Raw genomic sequence first — 22,697 nt, forward strand, 5'->3', positions numbered from 1 at the left:
AGTGGGGGAGAGTTGTAACACCCCGATAATAATATAATAATTATTTAAATTAAGTTAATAATATGTTTATTAATTTAATTAGATAATTGAATTATTATTATTATTATTTTGGAATAATAATTATTGGGATAATTATTTATTGGAATAAAATAAGTTGGAATAATAAAAAGTCTCATTTTTGGTAAAAAGGGTTTGCACGTGAAAAGGAAAACACAGAGAAGCGGTTGAAAGTGGAAAAAGGGCAAAAAGGCAGAGCAGGAGAAGAGGAAAAGCTTGAAGCTAACGGAAGTGCCGGATTAACTCAGGTAAGGGGGGTTTATCATCGGTTAAAGGGCATTATGTGATAATATGTACTGGGTAGTGATAACCATTGTTTTACCTCTGATTAGATTGATGTATGATGAATTTGTGAACTTTTTGGGATAAACGAAATTGGGGTATAATTGAGAAAGAATTCGTAGGAATTAGATGTAAAAGTGTCAGATTTTGTGTAATCGAATAAGATATGAATTGTGTTGAAAATATGAACGATTTCTGTGTAGAAATTGGACTGTGGAAGGTTGGATTGGGTAGATCTCGTAGCAGAGAAAGCCATTGCAGATCTGAGAGTTCTGGTTTCTGGTCATACGCGTATGGCACTAGGCAATACGCGTATGAGATGGCCTGGTACGCGTATGGCACTAGGCAATACGCGTATGGATGAGGAAGATGATGTTTTGAACGTGTTTTGGTCTCTGTTGGTACGCGTATGGGAATGTGATACGCGTAGCATACGCGTATGGGCGTGGGCATTACGCGTATGGATTTGGTCAGGCGTGGGCAATACGCGTATGGGCATAGGCAATACGCGTATGGGCAGAATTGTGATTTTCTGTGCTGTTGTTGTGCAGTTTTTTGGTTGTTTAGGCTGAGTGATGTACTTAGCTGATGTATGATGTAGCAGGGATCATTTCCCGTTGTTTTGAGTAGTATAGGTATTAGTAGAATGTGCTAATACTGTATTTGATTATGTGGCATGATGTGATATGCTTTTGTGATAAAATGTATTAATGATGTGTGATGATAAGCATGATGCTGTGAATGTATCAGTTATGTATGCATTTGTGAATAGACTGTTTTATGGCTTAGAGTGTGAGCTTATGTCTATTCTTGAATTGTTGCTGTTGTTGTTGTATTGCTAGGTGATTAGCATGCTTATTCTAGCCTTTGGGGCTGTAGCTAATTCCCATGGTGAGGAATTAGTGAGTGAACCATGGTGGGTTTGTTGTTGATGTTTGCATGCTAGATGATTAGTGTGCATAGTCTAGCCTTCGGGGCTGTAGCTAATTCCCATGGTGAGGAATTGGTGAGTGAGTCATTAGATCTCAAATGAGTGGGACTAGTGAGCTTAGTAGCCGTATCTGGATTTGATCGGTGAGCTTGAACTGTATGTTCAAGAATAGTCGGTACCGCATGTGTGGAGTCTCATTTCATAATGAATGTATGGCATATAATATGAATGGATGTATTCCAGTATTATATGGTTATTATGTGTTGTGTTGTTGATGATTGAGTATGGTTTGAGATTATACATATGCTATATGTTATTGTTGGGTATGATGTTTGAGTTGGTACTGCCGTTGCTGAGTGTGTAGTCTGGTTAGGGTGAATAAATGCGTATTTACTTAACATTACATAATGTTGTATAATGCTTATTATATTGATTGAGGAACTCACCCTTACATCTATTTTTCAGGTAACGAGCAGTGAGTTGAGTAGAAGCTAGTGCTATGGAGTCTAGTGTCGTCCTTAGTGGGTCATGCTCTGGTAGATGTAACATCGGGAGGGAATGTTTGACTATGTTTTAATTTAGTTGTTGATTCAACTTTACATGTAATGTAGTACATGATTTGAATGTCGATGTTTTGTACCCGCTGCGAATTATGCAAAAGAGTCTTATTTTGATTTAATAAATGAGCATGACAGGATATTTTGATAATTGTTGTGAAATGATTGTGTGACACCCTTCGGGGCATAATTACTCTGATTGATATGTTATTATTTTAATTAAATATTTTGGGGTATTTAGAAGGGTGTTACAGAGGTAGCCGCCTGTATCTTTCCACTTCGAATGCCGCTCTCCACCCGTTCACCTGTCAATATAAGTTCAGTGAAACCTGATGAAGAACTTCCCAGTAGATGGCTGTAGAATGGGCCAGTCAGTGTACCCATGAACATGTCTACTAATTCTCGATCAGTCATAGGGGGTTTGACTCTACCAGCCAAATCTCTCCATTTTTGGGCATATTCTTTGAAGCTTTCTTTAGAGCCCATAGTCATATTCTGCAACTGTAGCTGAGTAGGCGCTAATTCAGAATTATACTGGTAATGCTTGTAGAATGTCGTCGCTAAATCAGTCCAGGTGTGGATGTTAGAGCTCTCGAGCTGATAATACCACTCCAACTGTGTGCCAGACAGACTCTCTTGGAAGAAATGGATCCATAGCTTCCTATCAGTGGTATACGGCTGAATTTTTCTCACGTAAGCTCTCAGATGCATCTGAGGACAAGATGCACCATCATATTTAGTGAAAGTGGGGATCTTGAATTTGCGAGGAATCACCACATCAGAGACTAGACCCAAGCTTTCGAAATCCAGACCGGGCGCCTTCTGACCCTCCATAGCTAGCATGCGTTCTTCCAGCAGTTTATACTTATCACCTTTTGGAGAGTACTGCTCATTCTCATAATCTTCATCGTCATCCTCCTGGCTGAAAGGATCAACATTCTCATCTTCTGAATCCGTCCCCTCTTCTTGATCCTTCGGAATTCTAATCTTGACTCCTGCAGCCTGTCTTTTAAGCCTTCTTCCCGGGTTAATGTAACTCACAGGTTTCTTGTCCTTCTTCTGCTCGAGCAAAAGAGCTTTAAGTTCCTCCTGCCCCTTGGATAAGCTCAAGATCATCTCCTGGAATTGAGCATTCTGAGCCTGGAGATCTTTGACAGTTTGTTCAAGAGCCATTTTTCTGTTTAGGAGGAAGACCATGAGAATGTGGTCCTTTAGAGTATCCGTTATGCAATGTTATGTTATGCTATGCAATGTATGAAATGTTTTCAAGGACTTTTGGAATTTAACTTTGCGTAAACTACCAAAAAGAGAGGAACTTTTATTACTAGTTTCTTAACCAATGTTCATTACAAAAATAATAATAAAAATACAATGAAAGCTTAAGTCTCCCAGGGGCGGCTTCTTTTTGGGCGAAGATATGCATTGAGTCTTCGTTCCTCATTAAGCTGGTTGGTAAGTTCTAACACTTTCTTCTTTTCTGCATTGAACTGAGCTTCGAAAGTATCCCTTTCCTCTCTCAACTGGGTCCAGGATCTCTTCAATTCCTCAACATCGGTAGGCATGTCTGGATAAGGAATGATCTGAGAAGCACCTCCTTCAACTCCTGGTTCAACAATCAATGGCCCGACTGCAAGATATGGCATGACAAGTTCACGAGCTCTGGCGCGTACCCATCTGAGATAAGGCTCCATAGGAATAGAATTTTTCTGTCCTAAAGTGCTTCTTTTCACCATGCCCCAGGCTCGTACAAACCTTTGACGGAGACCTTGAGAGTCATTGTCATAGTCAAACACTGTACCTTGAATAATCATTTCATGTGGACCATCTCTTCGAGCACAACCAAACTGACGTAGGGCTAAGGCAGGATTATAAGTAATACCTCCTCTTATCCCCATGAGTGGTACATTAGGGAATTCTCCACAACGGTCGATGAGGATAACATTTTCTCTGAGATTAGAACACCAACGGATGTCTGAATGGGAAAGTGCCATTATCCTTTGAGACCATTTTAGATTTTGATCATTCTTCAAGACTGATTGAGGAAGGTGCGAAATAAACCACCTAGACAATAAAGGTATGCAGCACATGAGAGTCCCTTGTCTCTTCATAGTAAGGGTGTGAAGGGAATGCAAAATATCTCCAAGCAAGGTAGGCACAGGGTTATGAGTGAGGAATATCTTAATAGCATTCATGTCTATGAATTGGTTTGGATTAGGGAATAACACTAAACCATAGATTAGCAATGCTAGAACATCTTCAAAAGCATGGACATTCATAACTTTTAGGAATTCTCGGGCCTTATTTATTAGAAATTTGGCAAGTAAACCCTTAACTCCACTTCTTGTTACCCAATTAGTTTCAATGTCAGACTTTGTCATGTGTAAAGCTGCGGCGACTTCTTCAGACTTCGGAATCTTTTCCAAACCACTGAAAGGTGTTTGATCAAGAATAGGTATCCCCAGCAGCCTGGAAAATTCTTCTAATGTGGGTACCAACTGATAATCTGGGAAGGTGAAGCAATGATGTTTAGGATCGAAGAACTGGAATAGAACTCTCATCATATCTTCTCTGAAACCAGTGGTAACCAAATTGAGGAGAGAACCATGTTTCTTGATGAACTGAGCATGATCGGGAAGTTCTGACACTAAATCCTTGAGTTGAGGAGAGATCGTTACAAGATTGATCCGGATGGTCTTCCTGGAAGCCATAACCTGTTTAACAGAGCAAAGCTAAATCCCTAAGTCCTTGAAATGGTTAGTATAATGCCATGATGTTATGATGTTATGATGTTATGTAAATAGCAAGCACAAGCAAGTCACACAACAATCATTCCTAGGTTTTAAGGCTTGCATGAGTTCCATGGGTAAGTACCCTCCCCACTGAAGTTTGGTTGGTTCAACCTGTCCTAGAATAGTAACCGGGTTCTAGAAGGATCTCAAATCATCGACCTTTCCTTAAGTCCACTTCAGTGCAATGCCAAGTGGTTGACCAAAGCTTCCCTAAAGTCCAATCTCAAAGAGTGTAGTATCGAGTATCAACCAACCCCAGTCGGAACCGAAGTCAGTTATCTCACTACTTTCTAATGGCTAGGATGAGTCAATTAGGGTTCTAAAGGTCTGGTTAATGCTTTGATGACACCACGCGAATGCCAAATTTTTCCTCAAGTAAACATGAGGAACATCAGGACATCCAAAGTGTCACATTAACCGTAGCCATCATTTTAACCATTCCAGTATACGCCGGATAGTCGCGATGATCTATTGCTACTTACCTAAGGTACACTAGATCCGGGTGTAGGATCTTTCACTCAAAAAATTCCCTTAAAAGAAGGAACAATTTTGAAAACATAAATGATTTTTTAAGGTGACCTCTCTTTGTAGTCCCCAGCAGAGTCGCCAGTTCTGTCATACGGTGAACTGACTTTATGTGTTTTTGCTTTTGGAAAGCAAATGTCGCGGTTAGCAAGAGTCGCCACCGACTTTTCTTTTATCCAATAAGGAAAGGCGGAAAAGAACAGGAAAGACCTTAATTTAGATTTTTGGGTTCGGGAGGTACATTATACAAAGGGAAGGTGTTAGCACCCTTTGTATCCATGGTTATCCATGGGCTCTTAATTGCTTAATCATTTATGTTTTTCTTGTTTGAAAAAGTGTTTGAGAAATGTTTAGAAAATGTTTTGAAAAGGAGAATTTAACTTTGTAATGATTCTTGAATGAATGTATACAAACTGGTTATCTCGTTTAGTTTTGAAAGTCGTTTAGAAAAATATAACTCGGCAATGATCCTAGTACGAATGTATGCCAAATGGTGATTTTCTAAAAGATGTTTTGAAAGGTGTGAGGTGTGAAAAGTATTTTAAGTTATGAATAAGCAATTAAGAGTTATACCTATCCAAGGTCTTTATGGGCATTTCCTATCCTTATGAGGGTAAAACTGTCCTTACTATTGAGAAGTAAGTAGTTTTATCCTTTGGATGTAAAAGGGTCATCGTAGGGTCATCGATTGGTCATTGAAGGCAACAGTTGTGAGGATACCTTAGCGTTCGAAGGGACCATCATCATTTAACCGTAGGCTACACCGAAGGGTCATCGAGGGACAAAGGCAACATTCGAGGGACTATGATGATTTAACCGAAGGGTCTTTGCTAAGTGTATCCCCATATTCGCGGGACATGACCATAATACCGTAATCGTAGGGTAACAAAGAGAGGTCCAAGATCACTTAAAGGCAAAGTTTTACAATTAACTAGATAGCAGTAATCAATTAGGTAATTAAGTCCACATTAAAATCGATTAAATAATTAGGATGAATCTCCACGTTAAAATCAACTAGGTAATTTAGGATGAATCTCCACATTAAAATCAACTAGGTAATTTAGGATGAATCTCCACAAGGGTATCCCACAAATAAAGCGGAATACCTAGCAAACCACTTGTTCTTGGGAATATGTGAACCTTTACAACATTCAGCACACAGGTCAGGATACCAAATCAGGGTGTAATCGAAGATTACACCGCAAAAAGAAATACAGTAGTAAGAATGTCAGGCGAAATAGCGCAAGATTAACATAGAACAGATCAGATACGCATAGAACAGAACAACCAAAATATTAGCGACTGTCACGTTCGCCTCTGCCTCGCCTAGCGAAGGCCTAGCGAATACTCGCTACATGCTCGCTTAGCGATGTGCTAGCGAGCGGCTGCGGGTTTTGAATTTCAGAACAGTACGACCTCAACCTGCTGCATGGCTTATGGCATCCAATACATAATTGCATGGTTCAGCATTCACAATATTCAGGCACACTTAAATTCACATGCAAAACCTCAAATATGTTTATGAATTCAATTATAATATCACATGCAAATTAAGAACATAAAGCGGTAATAGTAACGCAAACCTGTTTGCAATCGAATCGCAACCGTGAATTGGCCAGTCGGATTGAGTTGGGCGGCGGTGGCTTTGATGCAAATGAGTTTCCTTCAGGGTTTCCTTTAGGGTTGCTTCGAATCCTCTGAGTTAGCCTTCAGGGTTTGTTGTGCTTTCGCTCTTGCTCCCGTCTTCCTTCCGTTTTCGTTCCCCTTTCCTGAATGAAGCTTGGCTATTTATAATGCTCCTTTTGTGACCTAATGGGCTTAGAATGAAGCCCAGAATTTTCTGATATCCGCAAGCTTCGCTAGGCGAGCGGTATAGCGAGGGGTTCGCTAGGCGAAGGATTTGCTCGCCTAGCGAGCAAGCCAGTTTGGGCCATTTTCTGGATTTGGCCATCTGTGAGCTGGGCCTTTGTTCTTTTGAGATCAATGCCTTGCAAAATAAGTTGGGGTGCCTTAGAAATGCCTTGTAATATTAACGGGCAAATTTTAGGGTATGACATGCATCAATGCGTTGAATTCGGGTGCCATGGCAGCACGCCATTCAGAGGAAACCATCGCTTGTGATACACACGTGGGTTCATGGGATGATGGTAAAGGATGTTTTGTGACAAGTAAATATTTTTTGTTTGGCTTGTGTATGTTATGCATGGACCGTGTGATGAGTCTCGAAGGTTCAGAGGATGACGTTGATATGCGTTCCAATAGTGGTGTGGTTTGTGGTAGGGATGTAGGTGTGGGTAAAGGTGATGGTTGGATGTTATTTGAGTTTGAAGGTGTAGGTTCAGTTGATTGAGGTGTAGGAGAAATGGCATGGTTAATATTGGAGCTGGTTTCAGGGGAGTCATGTGGGGCTGTAATGTGAGGAATTTGTAGTATGGAATTAGGAATGATGGTTTCGGATGTGCTAGGTTGATGTGGGTGAGACAGGATATTGGGAAGTGGGAGCCATGAATGTTGCGGCAGTAATGGAGGTGAGAGTTGAGGGTTTGGGTGTGAGAAGGGAAATTGGTCTTCAACAAAAACAACATGGCGAGATAGATGCACCCTTTGAGTGGCTCGATCTAGACAAATGGGGAGTGAGGGTTGGAGGGTGTAGAGATCACCACTAGTTGGACCGCACATCAACGTCACCCCTGTCTTGAGATCCTTCACAAAAAAGGAGAAAGGATGAAACTCAACATACACATTATTTTGTTGACAGAATTTGGCAACAAAAATTAAATTGTGACTTGCTTTTGGAACACACAAAACATTGTTAAGATTAAAATTAGTAGAAGGAGTAGAGAAATGAGTTGAACCCATGTGTGTAATGGCTAAACCTGAGTCGTTTCCAATTGTGACCGATTCAGGGCCTTCATAGTTGGAGTGAAGACTTAAATTGTTCAAGTCTGCAGTGATGTGATGATTGGCTCCACTGTCAAGGATCCAGTTTGTATTTGCAGCATCATAATTAGCAGTAGGACTGGATTGCATTAGTTGTGGGCAATATTTGGCTATATGTCCAGGAAAGTCACAGAATTGGCAACGTGGAGGTGGACGATTCGCTCGATGATTGAAATGGTTTTGGTTCCTCGATGGTCCTTGATAGAGAGTCGAATTTGTACTATGATTGTTTGAGGCATTTTGGTGGCGTGGGGCTGACTGCATCGGGTGGAATGAATCTGATGGAAAAGGATTCATATTTTGATTCGATCCATGACGGCCGCCTCGACGAAAAGAACTACGTCCACGAAAATTCCGAGATCCATTTCGCTGATGGAAATTTGCTGTTGGGACAGTAACATCTGCAGGTGCATCTTCTTTCTGCAGGAATTCTTCATGTGCAATGAGATGGTTGTGTAACTCTTCAAAGGTGAAGAAGCGTTCTCTAGTTCGGATGGAGGCAACGATGTCGCGATAATCAGATCCAAGACCGTTGAGTACATAGAGAGTGATGTCGTCATCTGAGATTGCAGCATCCAAGACTGCTAGTTCATCAGCGATTCTTTTCACCTGAAATAAAAATTCAGTGACAGTTTGAGAGCCTTTACGGCTTCTCTGCAGCTGATTTTTGAGAGACATCACATGAGCTCGTGATGGATTTGCATACTTGGCTTCAATGGCCAGCCATAGTTGACGAGCAGTGTCACATGAAGAGAAGGCAACGCTATCGCGTTCATTCATGGAGGCGAGTAGAAAGCTAACAATAAGTTGATCATTAGCGAACCAATCTTCATAGGAAGGATTGTTGGTTGAGATGCCATTGGTGGTGATAAACTCAGGTTGTGGTTCTTCTTTGCCGGTGATATAGCCTATGCATTTCATGCCAACAAGTAGTGAATTGATTTGGCGGCGCCAAGCGAAAAAGTTGGACGCAGAAAGCTTAATGGATATTTGGGCACCATGTTTTAGAGGTGAAAGTTTGATAGGTTTTGAGTTTGTGTTTGAGGAATCTGTAGACATGATGGATCATGCACTCTTTGGAGTCTGAGAGGCAGCTGATACCATATAAGGAATAATGTTTTTACAGTTCATTCACAAGGTGTATTGGTACAATATATAGAAACATATTTTCTATCATAATAATTGCTTCCTACTGCTGTTGCTTGATTTTCTCTAATTAGTTATAATTTGATTTGATTGCTTGATCCTAAAATAACTCTCATCTTGAATGCTTGATCCTAGAGTATCTCTTAATTTAAATGCTTTCAATCTGTATCCTTAACAGTTGTGACCTTCTAGATACCAACAGTAATATGAAACTATATAAAATATTTTCATTGAAGTTTATGAACATTGAATTTTTTTTAAGCACACATCATGTTTTCCAAACACAAAAGTTTATGAACATCAATGACAATTTTGAACTTTTGTTTTTCAAAAACAAAGATTGAACAATAATCAACAAATATAACGTATAATCCACAATATAAATTTATATGAAATTCAGCCTTGAGCAAGTCAAGAAAGAAGGAAAATATAAATGCGTAATCTAAACAGTAAAGTTTATGAACAACCATGGCAACTTTGAACATGAGCTTTCCAAAAACAAAGATTAAACAACACTCAACACAAAGAAAACACGAATATTAAACAACAACAAAGAGTAAAAATCAAAGATTGAACATAAACTATGACTGTTGGAACATAAATATAACATAACCGATGGAATAAAGAGTAAAAATCATCTTGTTGGCGCTCTGCGAGACGATGGTGAATTTCTTCCCGTGCTCTACAGAATCGATGAGACTCTGTAACAGTGGTGACGAAATTTGGGACGGATGTGGCGAAATGGAGAGAGGGAGTTTTGAATCTTTGGAACCAATGTTCTTTTAATATTTCAGCAACCAATGTGTGTCACTCCAAGCTCCAATGTGTCTTTTGAGTACTCTATGCATGAAGTAGAGTGAAAATTGAAAATGATATTGAAAATTTGGAATGAGGCTTTTCAGTTTTGCATGGATAACGTAACATCAATGATGTAGAAAGTTAAGAAGAATTCCAAATAGTGGATAAACGGTAATAAATTAACTTAAATGTGTTTAGACAGAAATAACCTTGTAATTATGAGAAAATAAACTTAAATTAAGAATGGTTTAATGGTCATTTCCAAAACATGTTCTTTTAATAGATAGTAGATTTTTTACATGATTAGTGCATCACAAATGTTCATAAATGTTACTTTTTAGATAATTAACATAAATGTCAAATATTTGTAAAAATGGAATGGTTATGTAAAATCTCTTTACACTTAAAAATTAAAAATTAGAGAGTAAAGGTAATGCATTGTTAGTGTAACATTCGTGATTAGAATTATAACATTCTGACATGTCATATTAGTATTTTAAAATTAAATTGGTGATTAGGCGGGATACACATTCGTGATTGATTGAAAATATACAATTATTTTACAATGTCATTGCATATTTTTTTTCTCTAAATATATATATATATATATATATATATATATATATATATATATATATATATATATATATATATATATATATATATATATATATATATATATATATATATATATATATATATATATATATATATATATATATATATATATTTGTTATTTTAAGTATTTTTATGGATTAATTTTTATTTTATATTTGAGAAATTCACAATGAGACGAGGTAAATAATGATTGATTTTGTTTCATACCCACAAGTCAATTTGATAGGAATACGATATATTTCAAAACGCTTAAAACGACATCGTTTGGGAAAACTGCTAAGAACTCCAATGAATTACTAGTATTAGGGTTTATCAAAAAGAGAGAAAGAAAGAGAAAATGGGAGGCAAGGGAAGGAAAAGGAGAGAGAAGAACTACAAGGCTGCTCACGGTGGCGCCACCGCCCTCCCTCCACCGCCTAAATCCTCTCAACTCGATGCTCTTCCCTTCAAACTTCGCCAAATCATCTCTTTCTCTAAAAACCAAAACGGTTCTTTCTCTTCCCCTTTCACCTTCTCTGCTTCACTTTCTTATTTTTTCTTTCTCTTTACATTCTCATATTTTCAGATTCTTCTGGCTTATCAAAGAAATTAGATGGTGGAGAGGCTCAAAAGGTAAGGTTTATACTGTTTCTGCTCTCTGATTGCTGTATTTGAGTTGCCTAGGGTTTTATAGATATGTTAATGTGAGCATATGATGCATTCATTGGTTTAATTTCTGTAACTATGAATAAATTGATGATTATTGTGTTGAATATGAACATGGCATGTGGAGATTTATTATGTGATTTGTTGTGCTTTGCATAAACAGTGTTTGCAGTTTCTTGGTTTATCATATATGTTGATTTTTATTTAGAATGTAGTTCTTTCAATTTATGTTAACTCTTGTATCTTGTTGTAACTGAAGTTATAAATAGTTTTCTCAATGTATTTAACAAAAAAAATTGACGCAATGTTAAAACAGAGTATGTTTAATGGTGTATGTGTCATTGTTGAAAAAAATTTCGATAAATTATGAAGTTTTTTCTAGTGATGTTTATTGTATTGAATGTAAATTTGGGTAGGGTATTTCTTTAAATGACGGATTGTATTGGAATTGCATGTGAAATAGGTGGATACTAAGGTGGATACTAGTGCACCATTGAAGGCACGTCAACCCAGTGATGAACAGCCTAGTGGAAATGATGATAAGAATAAGAAAAAAAGAAAGAGGAAGGAGGTTAAAGATCTCCGGTTTGCAATGGGTGAGGATAAAACGAATGCACAGTTAAAGAAAAAGGAACGCAAAAAGAAGTAAGTGGATTAAACCATACTTATTTGTCTTTTTTAATGATTTTAGAGTGATGCATATTGTACTTTCTATGTGATTTCTATTACCAGTTTATTTTTATTCAATCAGTTATTTTGGTGTTGCATTTCTCCTTTAAATTGCAAATGATGCATTCAGAACAAGTATCAAATCTTTGAGATATTGCAACATGAAGAATTTGTGGTTGTTTCCATAGTTCTTCAATGATCCCAGTGACTGATACAATGTGTCTACTCTGCTATTTGCAGTATATCGGTGCATTTTGATATGTTGGTGATACCAGTACGAATGAATAGCAAAGTTGTGTGTTTTAGTGGTGATCGAACTTATAAAACATCAAAAAATTACAAAAAACCAAAGTGTAACTTTTTTGAAAATTGAAAATGTACAAAATGTTAAGTGGTGAGTCGGTTAGTGGCAATGAAGCATGGAAGCCATAAGTATCTGATACAGAGATATGCTAGTCACTGAGAAATCTAGGATACGATATGTTTAAGATATATACTACCTAAAGCAATAAAGCCCCTACCTAGGTAAAGACACAATTCATCACATCAAAGAAGAAGAAGTAACCCCTCTGTTCTTCACTTCATCTCCTTCACGCAATGCAATGTATGCAATTATGCGTCATGCTTTATCAGTTGTTTGAAATATTGAGATTTTGAGTTTTATGTCATGACTTTCTTAATTTATATTTATGTAGCTTTTATTTTGTGCAACAGGCTTAATTTTATATACATTTATTTACATTTCAACCGCATTGCGGCTTCTGTTATTGATCCATTACGCTATCCACTATTTCTCATATCTGATTTCTGGCAATCCTGGCGATCCTCCATTAATAACACTGATATAAATACTTTTTTGTTACATTAGGTGTGCCTACTATGGCATTTGAAATTGAACTTGTGAAATTAATTTACTGAATGAATAACTCAGCACATAACATTAGTTTATTCTAATCTTAATCATGGTATATTCTTCAGGTATGAAGCGAAAAAGAAGAAGCACAAAAAGGTTGAAGAAGATGAATTTTTGGACTTTCCTGGAAAAGAAAAAATAAAATTTGGAGATATTGTACAAGCCCCACCGAAGTTATCTTTCATTCCAAAAGTAAGCACTTGAAATTCTTAGCTTTACCCAATGGATCATGCTATACTTATTTGTGTGAAAACTGTTTTGCTTGTGTACAGGGAGTCAAGATTTCACAGGATGCTTCTCATGAGAGACTTAGACTCCGAGCTATTGAAGAATACAGGAGTCGCAAAGCATGGACATCAAGACCAGGAAATCACCGCCCACCTCCGGTGACTACATCGGACCCTTAAATTGTATGCACCATGTTCTTAAGGATACTCTGCTTAACCAAGGGAGTTTTCTGAACAAATAAGAGAAATTCAACACGGCTCTTTGATACTGTCCTCCTGGAAGGTGGGTTTTTCTTCATTCAGAAGTAACTTACATGTTCTTTATAGAAAGTATGACCAAATGATATACTTGCACTTGTGCTGAAGTCATTAGTTACATTCAGTTTGATCCATGAAAAGTTGACGTCTGAGTTATTAGATTGGTTAAAGTTTTGTTAAAATAAGAGAAAAATATCGACTCAAAATGACGCCGCTGTTTGTATTTGTGTCTCTAAGTATTCTTTAATTTATGTTTTCCTTGCTCTCAAATTTGTATTTGGAAATATATAGACTATTGAGATATAAAGTAAAGTAAAGATTATGGCATGTCAAAACTTAATTGACTAGCAGAACTTCACTGGATGAGTGCCTGATCCTTTGAAACAACAAAATGACAACTTGTGGTGGATGAAGTATTTGAATATGGGAATCATCACACTATAAAGAAAATGGACTATGTCTGCATGGTGGGTTCATTGAATTCAGAGAATTGGGTCATGAGTTTAGGAACAATGAAAGGTAATGGATTCAACGGGCACGGTAAAATATCCATAACAAGTGGATATTGTTGGTGTTCATCCTATTCCATGAAAAATAATATGAACATGGAGTTGTCTCACATCTACTAGAGATTTGATCTAAGTAGCAATCATAAGTAAGAAACCTATTGAGTGGCGTAGGTTTTCTTCATACTCATCTTTACCATTTAGTAAGTACTTATTATTAGTTGTATCTAGAATTCATAAAAAGTGAAAAGTAAGCTTTTATAATGATCCAACCTTCTAACATTCACATAATAATTTTATTTTGTATTCTACTTCACTTTCAACAATTGTATATAAGGTTTTTTTCTCAAATACTTGCCTAAGGTAGTTTTGGACCGTTGCCTTCAAGGGTTGATAGTTAGTGTATTTGCGATTGCTTCTCTCACATTAAGTGATGGAGCAGCATCTTATAGAAATTTGAAAATGCATATGCGAATTTGGAAGTGCATTTTCAAATACAAATAAACCTGTTTCACATAAAAACATGTCTTTATTAAGGGTGTAGTGCATATGCGAATTTGGAAGTGCATTTGCAAATACAAATACACCTGTTTCACATCAAAACATGTCTTTATTAAGGGTGTGTTTGTTTCAAGGAATGTAATTGCATTTAAGGGGGTGTGTTTAAAAATTATTTCTAGGTATTTTTTTATTCTAAGGAATATTTTTATACATAATTTTTGTCATAATTATTCCTATGCTTAAAGGGTAGGATGTAAACATTCTCATGAGAATAAAATTGAGTTAACTACAATTTCTCAATATTATTAACATTTATTTTTATTTTTATTATTTTTTATAATTTTTAAATTAAATAAATATTGTGAACATTCCTAGGAATTTTAATTTGACCAAACGATTTCAAGAAAATATATTTTCTAACTTGAAACAAACACATCATAAGACAAATTCCTATTTTTTTTTGAAATTTAGTTTGGAAATGTATTTAGATGTTAATTTCCTTGAATGTTAGCCTAACTCATAATCAAAAATACAATTTTTGTTCAAATCCTATCAAAAACATCTTACACACAATCAAATTTTTATATTTTAAAATAATATTTTCTTGTTTTTTCACATCAAAAAGAGTAAAAGAAATTGAAATTTAAGATAATGAAAATGTATTTTTTTCTTCTTATTTCCTACATTAATTTGGTGTTTTAGTTGAAAAAGTAAATGTTGAATTTGAAAATACATTTTTGAATTCTAGTTGAATGTCTTATGGAAGTGTATTTCTGAATTTATTCAGAATTCAATTTGAATAGTTTTTCTGTTAATATTTTATGATGTTATTTGCCTTAAATAGTGCATCTTGATGTTGTTCCCAAACCTATTATGTCTATCGATGTCAAATCTGTTGATGTCAAGGTAGATGTTGGCAATCAATTTACAAATGAACAAGAGTTTGTTGTTCGTGATCATATGCTCAAACAAATTTCTAAGATGTACTCTCGCTATTTTTTTCTAAAGCGTTTTGCCTTTACATGGCTCATGTTTGAGGGACTGTGTACCTTTTGAGTTAATTGGGCTAGATCCTATGTAAGTATGATATCTTAGACCGGGTTTTAAAGTGAGTCGAGCCCGAGCTAAATTCGATGGAACTCACTCTTTAAATAGTACAATTGAATGAGTTTGTTAAATGACCCAGTTAGTTATATTGGCGTGTCGTCTAAATGGATCACTATTTGGTTATGATACAAGTGGATACGATTGAGAGGATATTTATTGTCGATAGAGCATATCACGGTCCAAAATTCTGGGACATTGAAGGTTGATTCTCAATTATCATTAAGAGATATGATTATTGTAGGTGTTTAATTGGCTGCATTATATGGTAAAACACTAGCTGGATTCTAATGTCTTGACTGATGTCATGACATGTTGTGGAGGTGTTTGTTTGACTGCATTGTATGTTAGAATATCTAGCTGTACTCTGATGTCTTGACTGATGTTATGACATACTTGAGTAGTATACTGCAGGATTAGCTAATACAAGATTTATTGAATGTCAAACTGGATGTTATGACATTCATCCCTGTCAGCAGATACTGAGGAATATAACAGTTGGTGTTCTGTTAGAACTCAGTATTTATTTGCAGTCTGGTTATCAAGGAAATACCAGACCTGGCATAAGGCCTACTGTCTGCATGTCAAACTGGATGTTATGACATTCATCATTGACAACATATACTGAACAATAGGCAGAGTGGTTTTCTGCTACACTTCAGTATGTATCTCAGTATGTATCTCAGTCTGTTCTTCAGGAGGATAACAGACCTGACATAAGGCTAATTGTGTAAATGTCAAATTGGATGTCTTGACATTTACTAATGTACGCTGATACTGAGGTATGGACAGATTGGTCCTGTACAGTTCAACAAATTTGTACAGTCTGTTTTCAGGAAAAACAGACTTAGCATATGGTCCTTGATTTGGATGTCAAACTGAATGTTGTGACATTCATTCCTGACAGCGTATGCTAGATTGTAGGTTGTTTAGTTTTTCTGTTTCAGCATTTTTCTCAGGCTATTCTTCAGGGATTCAACAACTGAGAGAAAATTCAGGAAACCAACAACCAAGCTACAATTAATGAACCTAACAAATAACCTATTTGTTAGTAACCTAGATGTGGAATTTAGGGGAACTCGCGTGACCTTAATTTCAGGAAAATACAAGTACAAGGCCCAAGTGCTGCAATATAAAAGGATGGCAATCCTTCATTCAGAACTAGGGATTTTAGGCGTGAAGATTTAGTGTGTCCATCATACTTCACTGCTGTATTTTTGTGTGTCTTGTATTAGACGTATCTTGTAAGCCAAGCTATTATCACGTAGATGATTGCTTTGGTATAGGGTGTTCATTGAGTTGTAAGTGTTGTGTCACTCTAAGCTTTTAAGCGTGAGTGCTGTGTATCTTGATTAAAGCTGTTAAGCACAATCAAGAGTTGTTTGAAGTGTGACTTCATAATTGTCTTTAATATTGATTAAAGGTAGTAATCACTGAGGTGATTGAGGGGGAGTGAGTAGGAACTCTGATCTTAGTGTAAGATTGAAATTGCATTGGGTAGGTATTAAGTGATAGGGTTAAACAGTTGGTTTAAGGTATGAATTAATACTACTGATAGTGAATTTCCTCCCTGGCTTGGTAGCCCCCAGACGTAGGTCATGTTGGACCGAACTGGGTAAACAATTACTTGTGTTATTTACTGCACTTACATTTTAAGTTCTGCATAATTCTTGTCTGCGCAGAATTGGATGTCATAACAACCCTTGTGACATCGGAAGTCTGTTAACTAGAATTTCAATTGGCATCAGAGCAGGCACCCTGCCTGTTAATTTCTGGATGAGATATAGGGAAGTTACTTTCTAGTACCATAGACAAGGATATAAGACACTCAAATAGACCATCCATGTTGGATGGCTCTAACTATGATGACTGGAAGCCTTGTATGATAGCCTTCTTAAGGTCTCTAGATAGCAAAGTCTGGAGAGCTGTCAACAAAGGATGGGAACATCCAACGAAGACAGGTGAAGATGGAGTCAGTGTGCAAATTCTTGAAGAAGAGTGGGACAAGGAGCAAGAGGCATTAGCCCTTGGAAATTCTAAGGCCTTGAATGCATTGTTCAATGGAATCAGTAAGAACATCTTCAAGCTGGTGCACCACTGTGAGCTGGCTAAGGAAGTTTGGGATACCCTCAAGATAACTCATGAAGGTACCTCCAAGGTGAAGATGTCCAAACTTCAGATGCTGACCACCAAGTTTGAAAATTTGAGGATGAAAGAGGATGAGACTATTCATGACTTTCACATGAATATTCTTGAGATTGCAAACACCTCTGGTGGCTTAGGTGAGAAAATGGCTGAAGAGAAACTTGTAAGAAAGATTCTCAGGTCATTACCTAAGAGATTTACCATGAAGGTCACTGCAATAGAAGAGGCTCAAGATATCTGCAACATGAAGGTGGATGAACTCATTGGTTCTCTCTAAACCTTTGAAATGGGCTTGTGTGAGAATGTTGAAAAGAAGAACAAAAGCGTAGCTTTTGTATCAAATACTGAAGAGGAGTCAGAAGCAGGATATACTGGAGGTGATGAAAGCATATCAGAAGCCATAGCCATGCTTGGGAGACAGTTTAACAAGTTCGTGAAGAAGATTGATCAAAGAGGTAGACCAAATGTCAAGAACATCTCGTCTGACATCAGGAAAAGATCAACTTCTTAAGAAAAGTTCAACCAAGGCAAGGGGATCCAGTGTCATGGGTGTGAAGGTTATGGACACATTAGAGCTGAATGTCCTACTTACCTCAAGATGTAAAAGAAGGGGCTATATGTAACATGGTCAGAGGGAGATTCTGAGAGTGAATCTGAAGGAGCATCTGCTAAACATGTCAGTGCACTAACTGGTGTTTGTGCCATTGATGATGACTCAAGTGCAGATGAACTGACCTTTGATGAACTTGCTGCATCATATAAGGAGCTATGTGTCACCAGTGCAGAAGTGCGTGGACAAGGAGAAAAGCAGAAGAAGCTCATCAAGGAACTGGAGGATGAGAAACAGAAGCATCTGCCAGTCATAGATGGTCTAAATGGTGAGATAATCTTGCTGACCTCCAAGCTGGAGCAAATGACGAAATCCATCAGAATGCTCAATAAAGGAACAAACTCCTTGGAAGAGATCCTAAAGGTGGGACAAAAGTCTAGAACCAAGTCTGGTTTAGGCTTTGTGAAAAAATCCTCGGCTGAACTCAAACGCTCAAAAGCTAAAGTTCAGAAATTCAAGCGGAGGTCACACCCGATGTCTCAACATCAGCGAACCAGGATGAGTAACCATCAGAAGAAGAAATTTCAGCGATGGAGATGTCATCACTGTGGTAGGTTTGGCCATATAAAAGTCTTCTGCTACAGGCTGCATGGGTATCCTAACCACGCCCCCCATGTCAGACCTAAGCATAAGGCATATAGGCATAATGCCCCCATCAAGAAACAACAATGGTATGCTTGGTTAGCTCACACAGCTCTAAGGGCATCCATCAGAGAAGACTGGTACTTTGACAGTGGCTGCTCTAGACATATGACTGGTTTGGAGAATATATTGGTGGATATACAACCTCACACTACCAGTTATGTGACCTTTGGTGATGGTGCTAAAGGAAAAATAAAAGGTGTGGGTAAGCTGGACTGCTCTGGAGTCCCAGAACTGAATAATATGCTGTTAGTAAAAGGACTGACTGCCAACCTCATCAGCATAAGCCAACTGTGTGATCAAGGATACTATGTTCAGTTCACTAAGGAGCTATGTGTTGTGACAAATGGAGATAATCAAGAAGTTATGAGAGGATCCAGATCCAAAGATAACTGTTATCTGTGGGAACCTAAGCTCTCAAACTTTTCCACAATGTGCTCCTCAGCCAAGGAAGAACAGGAGGTGAAGCTGTGGCATAGACGCCTTGGTCATCTCCACTTAAGGGGAATGAAAAAGATCATATCCAAGGAAGCAGTTAGAGGAATCCCAAAGCTTCTTATTGATGAAGGAAGAGTCTGTGGAGAATGCCAAGTTGGCAAGCAAACCAAGATGTCACACCCGAAGCTGGGACATCCCACAACTTCCAGAATTCTGGAACTGTTGCACATGGACTTAATGGGACCTATGCAGGTTGAAAGTCTGGGTGGAAAGAGATATGCATATGTGGTGGTTGATGACCATTCCAGATACACTTGGATAAGCTTCATCCAAGAAAAGTCAGATGCATTTGATGTCTTCAAAGAACTGTGCATTAGACTTCAAAGGGAAAAGGACAGTGGTATTGTCCGAATTAGAAGTGATCATGGTACGGAGTTCAAAAATTCCAAGTTTGATGAGTTTTGCTCGTCTGAAGGAATAAGTCATGAGTTCTCCTCTCCTATAACTCCTCAGCAGAATGTGATAGTTGAAAGGAAAAATAGAACTATTCAAGAATTTGCCAGAGCTATGATTCATGCAAAGAAGCTCCCTATGCACTTTTGGGTTGAAGCTATGAATACAACTTGCTATGTTCACAATAGAGTTACCTTGAGAAAACGAACCTCTTCCACTCTGTATGAAATATGGAAAGGCAGAAAGCCCACTGTGAAGTACTTTCATATTTTTGGAAGTAAATGCTACATTCTCACAGATCGTGAACAGAGAAGGAAAATGGATCCCAAAAGTGATGAGGGTATATTCCTAGGATACTCAACTAACAGCAGAGCTTACAGAGTGTTCAACTACAGGACCAATGTCCTGATGGAATCCATAAATGTTATTGTGGATGATAAAGAGGAAGGAATCGATGTCATAGAGGATGTTGGAACACTCCTTGATTCTCCAACAGACATACCTGCCAAGTCTGAAGAAGTACAGGAGACTCCTCCTGAATGTGAGGTAGATGCACCCACCAAAACGCCATCTATCGGAATTCAGAAAGACCACCCTAAGGATCTTATCATAGGAGATCCCAATAGTGGTGTGACTACCCGATCAAGGGAAATTAGCTCAAATTCCTGTTTTGTGTCCAAGGTTGAACCAACAAATGTGAAAGAAGCCCTGACTGATGAATATTGGATCAATGCCATGCAAGATGAACTGGAGCAGTTTAAAAGGAATGAAGTGTGGGAGCTAGTTCCACGAACTGAAGGGACTAACATCATTGGTACCAAGTGGATTTACAAAAACAAGTCTGATGAGAAAGGAGTAATCACTAGGAATAAAGCAAGACTAGTGACTCAAGGATATACTCAAGTTGAAGGGGTTGATTTTGATGAGACGTTTGCACCTGTTGCTAGACTTGAGTCAATCAGATTGCTGTTAGGTGTGGCCTGCATTCTGAAGTTCAAATTGTTCCAAATGGATGTGAAGAGTGCATTTTTGAATGGCTACTTAAATGAAGAAGTCTATGTGGAATAACCTAAAGGGTTCTGTGATCCTAACCAACCTAAACATGTGTACAAGTTGAGGAAAGCCTTGTATGGGTTAAAGCAAGCACCTAGAGCTTGGTATGAAAGGTTGACTGAATTTCTGACCTCTCATGGGTACAGAAAGGGTGGGATAGATAAGACCTTGATTGTGAAGGACACAGATGGCAAAATTATGATTGCCCAAATTTATGTGGATGACATTGTCTTTGGTGGAATGTCAGAGCAAATGGTGAAACATTTTGTTCACCAGATGCAATCTGAGTTTGAAATGAGTCTAGTTGGGGAACTAACTTATTTTCTTGGAATGCAAGTTAACCAAATGGTGGATTCTATGTTTCTCTCCCAGAGCAAATATGCCAAAAACATAGTTAAGAAGTTTGGTATGGATAATGCTAGGCACAAAAGAACTCCTGCACCTACGCATTTAAAGTTAACCAAAGATGATGGAGGTCCCAGTGTTGATCAATGCTTGTATAGAAGCATGATAGGTAGTCTACTATATCTAACTGCAAGTAGACCTGATATTTCCTATGCAGTTGGAGTATGTGCTAGATACCAGGCAGAACCCAAAGTGAGCCACTTGAATCAAGTCAAGAGGATTCTCAAGTATGTCAATGGGACTTGTGACTATGGTATGTTGTACTCTCATGGATCTGAGCCTATCCTATCTGGGTATTGTGATGCTGATTGGGCTGGGAGTGCTGATGATAGAAAAAGCACATCAGGAGGATGTTTCTTCTTGGGAAACAATCTCATATCATGGTTCAGCAAGAAGCAGAACTGTGTATCTCTGTCCACTGCAGAGGCTGAATACATAGCGGCTGGAAGCAGTTGTTCCCAATTTGTGTGGATGAAACAGATGCTTACTGAGTACAATGTCTCTCAGAATGTCATGACATTGTTCTGTGATAATCTCAGTGCCATCAATATTTCCAAGAATCCCATCCAACACAACAGGACCAAACATATTGACATTAGACATCACTTCATCAGAGATCTGGTGGAAGACAAAGTGATTACCTTGGAACATGTAGCCACTGAACTACAACTGGATGACATATTTACAAAGGCTCTGGATGCTACTCAGTTTGAAAACCTAAGAGGCAAACTGGGAGTATGCCTCTCTGAGGACTTATAGCAACCAATGATGTTTGGGATGTATTGTTTAATATCTCAACTGATTAAACAATTAAAAGTGTGCTATGACTGGACAACAGTTCACAACTATGTTACTTACTGCAAGTATAGTAACAAGATGTTGAGGGGATATCCTAACATAGGTTGGCCTATGTGGCTGCTGGACTTCAAGAAAGTGTTCATGCAGGAGGGGTTCAAGATGGCAGACTCAAAGTCATGGCATCTGATATGGGTGTAAAGCAAGAATGTGTAACTACTTGATCAAAGCTGTGAAGCAAGATCAAATGGATGATGTCTTGATCAAAGCTGTAAAGCAAGATCAAGAGGGGGTATGCTTGATTGAAACTGTTAAGTAAAATCAAGTCTGTAATTCTGTCATATTATGTTGGTCTGTAATTTAAAGTGTTGCTTTAGCAACATTTTTGACAAAAAGGGGGAGTAACACCTGTGAGGCCCCAGGACAACAGATTGTTTTGTTAGACAGATATTCAAAATCCTCTAATCCACCAGAGGTTGTGCTGCAGCTGATGCTCCACTTCTATGAGAGTGAGTATGTGTATGTGTGCTGCAATTAGAAGTTTTTATTTAACTTCTGTATTGTGCTGAAATGTGAAGTTTTTATTTAACTTCCATATGTGTGAGTGTGCTGCTACTCTGAGTGTATTAGCTAGGTTAATTTCCTGCTAGATGTGTGCTTTCCGCTGCTATGGACTCTGTTGTGAGACCA

The 22,697-nt window shown here is 37.9% G+C and overlaps 1 protein-coding gene across 1 annotated transcript; it reads left to right on the top strand.

Annotated features, from left to right (window-relative positions):
- The first annotated feature begins 10,859 nt into the window (after positions 1-10,859).
- LOC127127186 (uncharacterized) lies at positions 10,860-13,682 on the top strand. Its single transcript, XM_051056315.1, has 5 exons — positions 10,860-11,131; positions 11,209-11,255; positions 11,752-11,933; positions 12,936-13,062; positions 13,143-13,682. Exons 1-5 carry the CDS (start codon positions 10,981-10,983, stop codon positions 13,275-13,277), a joined length of 642 nt encoding a protein of 213 aa, XP_050912272.1. The 5' UTR covers positions 10,860-10,980; the 3' UTR covers positions 13,278-13,682.
- Positions 13,683-22,697: the final 9,015 nt, after the last annotated feature.

This window comes from Lathyrus oleraceus, chromosome 3, assembly GCF_024323335.1.
Source record: "Lathyrus oleraceus cultivar Zhongwan6 chromosome 3, CAAS_Psat_ZW6_1.0, whole genome shotgun sequence".
Taxonomy (NCBI): Eukaryota; Viridiplantae; Streptophyta; class Magnoliopsida; order Fabales; family Fabaceae; genus Lathyrus; species Lathyrus oleraceus.

Coding starts and splice junctions, on each gene's coding strand:
- LOC127127186 (XM_051056315.1), top strand. CDS start 10,981: ATGGGAGGCAAGGGAAGGAAAAGGAGAGAGAAGAACTACAAGGCTGCT. Junction 11,132..11,208: donor TTTCTCTAAAAACCAAAACG/GTTCTTTCTCTT, acceptor TCATATTTTCAG/ATTCTTCTGGCTTATCAAAG. Junction 11,256..11,751: donor ATGGTGGAGAGGCTCAAAAG/GTAAGGTTTATA, acceptor CATGTGAAATAG/GTGGATACTAAGGTGGATAC.